General features: G+C 32.0%; 1 protein-coding gene across 1 annotated transcript; it reads right to left on the bottom strand.

The window, feature by feature from the left end:
* Positions 1-213: 213 nt before the first annotated feature.
* LOC145008390 (uncharacterized) lies at positions 214-1101 on the bottom strand. The gene has a single exon (XM_078967015.1). It carries the CDS (start codon positions 1009-1011, stop codon positions 376-378), a length of 636 nt encoding a protein of 211 aa, XP_078823141.1. The 5' UTR covers positions 1012-1101; the 3' UTR covers positions 214-375.
* Between the last annotated feature and the right edge of the window lie 7311 nt (positions 1102-8412).

Raw genomic sequence — 8412 nt, 5'->3', positions numbered from 1 at the left:
CTTATTAAATATATATATAATATATTTTTAATGAATTTATATCTATGAAACTTATTTTGTAAGATATCTTAATCTGCTCAAATTTGTTTTACATCATGAAATTTTTTATAATTTATTAAAATATCTAAAACATTAAATGATTCATATCATTCAAGAATAAAATATAATAACTTATTTAAATACTTTATGATCTCATTCCATAACAAACAATCGAAAGAGCAAAAGCAATAACTTTATTCAGTGTGAAAACTAGAAAGAAGAGATAAGAATAACAAAAGTACATCTTCACTAAAGAAGAACAAGTGGAAGAAAATCAAAATTTCTATAAACACAAAATCAAAACAAAACTAGAAATCATAATAAGTTGTTAACACACTATAATCTGTTCTTGTAATGACACGTTTGATTTGAAATTCTTCGATTTGAAATATCGATGTTCAAATCACACGACGACACAGAAGAGATGTGAATGTTGAACATATTAAGTATACGAGCTTTACCGGAGATCTTAGTGTAGGTAGACACCGGCAAGCTTCCACTGATGACATCACTATAAACATCTAAATTCGTCAGCAACCGATCGGCAAAAACAGTGAGCGTGAGATTCAATCGCTTCGTATCATCGGAACCAATCTCGCCGGCGGGAATCGGAACTTCACCGACGTCTTGGCCTTTGTACAGGAGAATCGCTGAGCTGTTTCGGTACTTGACACCGACCTTGTTAGGATTTTTAATCGAGATGTCAAGGTCGAGGGAGATGTTTAATGAAACCCTAGGCGGAAGGAGGTTAACAGAGACATCGAAATCGCTGATGGCGATGGAGTTGACGGAGGTGACGGGTTTCTTGGCTTTGAAGACGGTGAGAGCCAGGATCAGAATGATTAAAGCAAGGAGAACTATAACGGCGATTACCGATAGACAAATGCATCTCCGGCGTTTGCGTTTCCGGCGGTGTTTGTCGTCGGCGATGATGGTTGTGAGTGGCTGTTCATCTTTTTTCTCGACATCCATGTTTTTTGTTGAGTTGTAAAAATTTCAAAGTTAGAATTAAATATTTAGGGATAGGAATTGTTGACGAAGGGTTTGGGAATTTAATGGAAGATCGGTTAACGGTTGGGTGTTTTGGCTCCATACTTTTACTTTTGTGTATTAAATGCAAATAGAAAATAATTTATTTTTATTAATTTGTTTTTTCTGTAATTAAGAATTTTAGTTTGGAAAATTAGGTAATTTAAATAAAAGATATTTATATAACATGTCATCATTGGATACTTATTGTGACTATAAATAAAATATTTAATAAAAAAATTTGATAGGAGCATTGCCAGCTGAAAAGAATCTTATAAAAAGAAACAGTCAAACGTTATTAGAGGGAGATTAATGGACCACAAAAGAACTATGAATAATCTTGTTTGCATTTTTTTTTGGGATTGCAATTTTTTCAACAACTTAATAAATATTTTGCAACAAATAAACAAAAATAAATGAAATTTAAATACATCAATTATTAATTAGGAGAGCATGTGGACGTCTTGTGGACAACATATATCAAAACGGCACTATAATTATAATCGTTAAAACATGTTATGCAGTGTAATAATACGATGTTTGAAAGGTAAAAGTAATTATTACCCTACAAAAGTTAAGGTAATGTTTGGTGGGTGAAAATATAATTGAACTAGATGGAACAAGGTTTTCTGAATGATGTTTGGTAAGATCTTTTGCAATATCGTACGATGAACTGATGAAATCTTATATGATCTAGGCAGAGCCGATCCCAAGATTTTGGAGACCCTGTTCAATTTAATAAAAATGCGTCCTAAAATTTGAAAAATCTCAGAGATTTAAGCAAAAATATTATAAATTTTAATTTCCTATTGCAAATACATAAAATTAAAATTTCAATCAAAATAATACACAAAAAAGAAAATGGCTTCTATATTATTGGCTTCTTTGTTCTAGATTTTCCACCCTTCAAATCACCAAGAGTATATCAAAACCGTAAAAAAAAAAATCAGAATCCAAATCAGCATGATATGTTTCATTATCAGGAAAAAAACAGAACAATGATATTATATCAGAAATCCGAAAATGACCTTATGATTTTCGACGCTACAAATCAGAATTTACCTTAATTCCTTGTTCATTTTGAGCTACGATTTACGAAAACTCATATCATTGTTCATCTGATTTACTGATTACTAATTTGGAAGTAGTAGAAAAAGATAAAAGAAAAACTGATCAGAAATTTGTAGCTTCTGAAAAAAGAAAAACTGATAAGGAAAATAAAGGACAAAACTAAAGTTGAATGTTACCTTCTGATTTTGAAACTTAAAGCAAATAACAAATTTGAGGCTTCTACAATCGTTGGTAAGCTTTGTTAGAATTGAAATCGTTGGTAAGCTTCATAGTTTTGAAAAGAAAGAAAAAGAAGTAAGATTGTTGATTGCTTGTGTCTTTGATATTGGAATGTAATCGACTTATGCTTCCTGTCACCCATGTGTGCGTTATCAGTGAAGAAGAAACAAGAAACCGAAGAATTTTTTTGTTTTCCCAAATTTTTTCCCGCTCCCTCTTTGCTGCGTCGGTTGATGGAGCAATAAAAAAACTAACCTAATTTTCTTGGGCCATTGAACGAACATACTCTACTATAAATGCTAAAAAAAAAAAATTAAGGCCTATAATTTTCTGGGCTCTGTTCACAGACACTTGATGAACCTGCCATGGGTCGGCCCTGGATCTAGGTGGTTACGATCGTTGTCCGTGTATACTAGTCCACACCTTCGTGGTGGGGCGTGGTTGTGTGTCGTGATGCTAATGCCAACCTACAACGTCCAATTACAGCCATTTGCTCTTTGACTCTTGCCTTGACCATTTAACGGTTACTTTGGACATTTTTTATTAAAATTTTACTTATATATATACCTCTACAAAGCACTTTATTTTTTTATACAATTCTTCTCTCATTTTACTCACATTCACACATTTGTATTGTTAAATTTCAAAAATTACGACTACCAAAATAATGAATTGGTCGGAAAAGAAAGAAAAGAAGTTAGTACTAGCATGAATGTCAGATTCCAAAGATGGAGATAGTCAGATTTTGGGGAAAAGTTCGAAGTTTTTTCTATAGTTTAATCGGTTCTACAAGTCGAAATCTCGACAATATATGTTCGAAGTGACGCGATATGGGAACAAAATGTTGTCAGTTCAATGAAATTTACAACATGGTAAACGACGAACACGAAAACGATGTTGTTAGTGTTGCCATGCATCAATATGAAAACACAACACATAAACATTTTCCACATTTCAAAGCTTCACTAAAGTTGAAAATTGTCCAAAATGAAAAGAATAGTTTATTTTATGTTTATCCAAAATAAATTAGGATTGTAGGGGTAGTTTATTTTATGTTTGAAACTTTTAGGTTTTCTTGCATTTTATTATAAATTGTCGTTTGTATTTAAATTAGTGTAACGTCTATTATTTTTGAATGAAAACTAGTTTTTTTAATCTATGTTTTATTGTATTTTTGATTTTATTTTAATTAAAAAATGATATGGAATGGTTTGTTAGTGATAGGATCCTATGGTTTTCTTTGGAAACCACCATTTATAAAAAACAGGAAACAAAACAGAACAAGCACACCCCTACAAGAGATAGACGGAGTAAAAAGAAAATAAAACGAGATTACATAGTTTTAAAAGGACAACAAAGCCAATCCGACCAAATAAATCTATCCAAATTGCCCATAAAATTCACCTAATTATACACCTCAATAATGATGTGGTCCGTCGTATTTGTAGGGGTGATATGTTTTTTTTTAAACACCATGTCATTTCTGGCTTTCCAGACAAACCAAATGTAACCGTACACAATCACAATCAATGTTCTTCTCTCCTTTAGATATCTACCCCAATTAACCGCAAAATCCACCAGGTCTTTCACCGAATCAAAAGTCTGCCATGAGATATTACACTATTTTAATGTCCATTGAAGCACCTCAGTAGCAAACGAGCAACCAATCAAAATTTGATCTGTAGAGTCGAGTCCATTAGAGCAAAAGTGACAGGAGGTAGGAATGAAGACGCCTCCGAGAGAAAGGGCCACCGCAGAAGGAATGCGAAACCCACTGTATCCTAAGTGTGGAACAAGAACAAAAGAAGTTATTGACAAAATCAAATGTAACTAATTCTTAAAAGTTTAGTCCCACCAAAAAAAAATGTAGTGGAATAGAAAATATTTGACCTAAATATCCTAAAACAAATTCTCATTTTCCTCGTTCGTCATTCTTTCCACCGCCTTTTACTTACGTTTATTTTTTTTCCTGCCTCCTACATTTTTGTTCGCTTTGTAAACTGGTATTAATACGAAAATAGTGCAACAACAAGTCAACAAATGGTATTATGTTAAAAAGAAAAATATGCACCAAATAATGTAAAGAAAGAAAGAATTTGATTTTACCAGGAAATACGTAAATGAGACATCAAAAAGAAAATGTAATCTTTTTTTTTTTTTTAGGGATAATGATCTGTAAGAGCAGTTATGTTTAAGCGTTATACATATTTACTTATTAAATTTATTTTTATATTTACTATTGATTTTTTTCAAATTGTAAAAAACACCGTTATGAACGATTATTATATGTCTTTACATATGCATTAAGACACTATTTTTTTTTATGCACATTATTCATTAATCATTTTTGTACACATTTGACAGTAATCTTTTTTTCCGTACATATTTACAATTAAACTTACATAACTTGTTCACATAATATCATTTAAAAAAAATACATATGTTTACATTTTTTCTACAAAGAATAACCTAATATTTACATATAAGCAAAGTATTTTTACAAACAAATATGTTTTTTACATATACATACATATTTTTACATATAAAACCCCATGTCTTTAGGTATAAATACATATTATTAGACATAAATTCTTATGATATTAGTATACTACGGTGGCTTAAAAGGGTGACATTTGATTGAAAATCATTGATATTTGACATTCCAGAATGACTAATTTGGATATACATATAGAGATTTTTGAAAAAAAAAGTTTGGTACAAAAGAGAAAAAAACAAGATTTTGTTTAAGCATAAATACTATTAATTATTTAAAAAACGTATTATATATTATATATGTATTTTTAGGGGCATTGTGTTACCAAGACAATGTTGAGGCAACATTACAAATGCTACACTCTAAATACAGTAGATGATGAGTTTTATCGCATTATATACACACTAATTGGCGCAACGGAATCACCAAACTAACCCTATGTATAAGTGTATCCCCCCTAAAGATCTAGGTTTTACTCTTATAACAACATTCTATAAAAGCTTGTAAAATTACTAACATATTGATCTTGATCTTCTTGATTCCTTGTTTGAGATCTAGTAACAACCACTTTGCTTTGGATGATGATGACCCAAACTAGGAATCCCTCTAGTCAAATCACACCCAAGATACCACACTAGCAAATAGGAACTTTAAGAGATATGAGGTTTTTGTGAAAATTCTATAACCATAGCGAGGGGTTATAATTTTAGGAGAGGAAAAGAGTGTCAGACTTTGATCTCTAGCATCTTATTTGGTTGCATACCTTATCCTTATTTCAAACCAACATTATCCTTTATTCCATAAGGATAAATCGTCCCTGCCCTAATTCTATAGAGTTATGGAATATTCAAATTAATTACTAATTAATTAATTGATATTCAACCCAATTAATTAATTAAAACTATTTAATTAATTCTAAAATGATTTCCAGTTATTTATTAATTCATAATAAATTAAGAATTTATTTTCTTCTAATTCCTTATTGCTTAAATGGGTCATAAGGGCAACCCAAAAGGACATTGTTATTATTAGAAACATTAACAATTAGTTAACGACCTTCGACACTCAATCCAACAATCTCTCACTTGGATAAGTCATCAACTATATGAGATCCAATACTTATCTAATAATCAACATAGAGTATGCAATCGAGTTCAACTGTCGAACTCTGATCTAATCAAGATTCAGCCCTTCGATGAGTGATCAGTTATTCGTTTGATCTAGAAATCTGTTTGAACTTGAGACATGGATAAAAGTTAATCTTAGTGTTGAAGATTATGTTTCTCGATAAATATTTGAGATGATTAAATTAGACTACTAAATTGAACACATCAATTTTAGTCAGGGCTTAACTAAGCACTTCAGACATAAACACCAAATCATCGGGTGGCTCATATATATATATATATATATATATATATATATATATATATATATATATATATATATATATATATATATATATATATATATATATATATATATCACATCTCCTATTAAGTTAGAAGGAAAAAAACTTTGAGTATATATTTTTTTTCTACTCATCATATCCTACATGAACATACCCTTTATTACTACTAGTTACAGATAACCTTGGAGCAGACCAATGCACAACAGATTTATAAAGCAAAATCTGATATGTATGTCAGTTTAAAGAATAAGATATATTATCATCTTAGAATTACTTGTGACATGATCCATGATGTAATCTCTAAGTATAAGTTGTTACAATACTTAAATCTTTATTAAGTACTCATGGGTGTTATCACAATCTAAATGCTATGTCCAATCTTCATGAAAAATCCACTAACATTCAAGACAGTCTCAAATCACCACTTACTTCTAAGAGTATGACCGATTGTGGAAATTTAAATAAATAAATATTCGATAAGTGGGTCGTAAACAATGATAAGCTAATTAAAATGACCGATCTACGTCATATATTAAGATCTCCACTTAATAATTACCAAATCAGATTAAGATTTACACTGCTTAAGTTCTTAAATTTAAAACAAACTATAATACATGTGCTCAAGCCAATCTAATGCCTATTGACTTTGTCTTACTGTCAAACTCGATTAGTGACATGGGTTAGGGAATGGATCAACAATATTATCTTTCAATATGGTTCTACTGACTATGATGTCTTCACATTTGAATAGCTATAAAACTTGATGGTACTTATTAAGTATGTGTCATGTGAGATTGTGTGACTTGGTATCCATACTTGAGGTAACTTCACCCTTACAATTACAAGAGCCTTCAAAAGAACCATCGATGATTGAATTTCAACACTGATGTCACTAACAAATCTCTTTTAGTCACATAGTTTTCCTTTAACGTCTAACTAGGTGTAGTATACTCTAAGCTCATAGTTAAATTCATTATAGTGTATTGCTCAGTAATCTTCCAAGCTAACACTTCACCATTCAGTAAAAGCACAAAATTTGACTATAATGTAACACCCGGTTTCAAATCGCTTCATTATTCGGGGCTGCGACTCGATCATCAGTTATCTTAAGGCTTGGGATCTTGTGGAAGAAGGATTTGGCCCTTTTTGGATGAGGGTGTTAAAGTCTAAGTGATCCGAGTGTTTGATGGTGTGTCGGAGCCCAATGACATAATCGTAAATTGTTATCTCTATCCTTTTTGAATTTTAGGTTTGGTTCAGGGAGTTTTAAGGCTATGATGGGTTGCTAGAAGTGTAGGGCTTCACGTCACCTTTCCGTGAGTATAAAGTTCGTCGGAAACGAACTTAGAATAAAGAAGTTATGGCCTTCAGAAGAATTTAGGGTGTTTGGAAAAAACCCTAGTACGTGGGGCGTACATGGGGAGTACGTAGGGTGTACTCATGTGAGGGAACTTATGTGGGGTGTACCTTGGCATACGTTAAGCGTAGTCAGCAAACTTGGTTGCAAAGCTTTGACCTTGTATGCTGGACGTACAAGGAGTGTCTTAACCCTAAATTTTGATCATGTGTACCCTATTTAAACATTCTTATCCCTTAGGGTCGGCCTCCCTTTTATCCTTTTAAACCCCAAAAACCCTAAAAATGAGTCTTAGCCTCCAATGGTGGGTGTTTGAGCCTTTGGTGAGAATTTGGTGCTTATTTTGTGGAACTAGAAGAAGGAGGAACTTGAAGACTTATTGTTGAAGGAAAGCTTTGAGATCCAACATTTGCATATCCTTTTGCTAGCTTGGGAGGTATAAAGTCCCAACCTTGACTTTTCATATCATAGATATTCTTCTTGGTTCATTTTGGCCCTTTTGGTTGATGATCGGGAGTTTAAGTCATTTGTGAAGCTTGTAACTGTAGATCTAGTTATATCATGGGTTCCTTGGGAATAAAGGTGAAAACTTTATGGTGGTTTTGGTTCCATGCATGTATTAAGTTAAGTATTAAGCTCTTTTGTAACACTCGGATTTCCAGGGATAATATTTTGAGTATTCCTTTCGAGATATGAGGAGTGACTCGACAAGTTGGTGCCTTAACTCATTGAGTAGGGTCGCGTTTTGGTGACTTGTTTAATAAATGGACTCGATGGTCAGGTATCTGACTC

Source organism: Lactuca saligna, chromosome 8 (assembly GCF_052625555.1).
Source record: "Lactuca saligna cultivar CGN05327 chromosome 8, ASM5262555v1, whole genome shotgun sequence".
Taxonomy (NCBI): domain Eukaryota; kingdom Viridiplantae; phylum Streptophyta; class Magnoliopsida; order Asterales; family Asteraceae; genus Lactuca; species Lactuca saligna.
Note: the sequence above shows the minus strand (reverse complement) of the source record. Positions and strands in the feature narration are given on the sequence as shown.

What these genes read in the sequence shown, in the direction of transcription:
- LOC145008390 (XM_078967015.1), bottom strand. Translation starts at nt 1,011, where the DNA reads ATGGATGTCGAGAAAAAAGATGAACAGCCACTCACAACCATCATCGCC.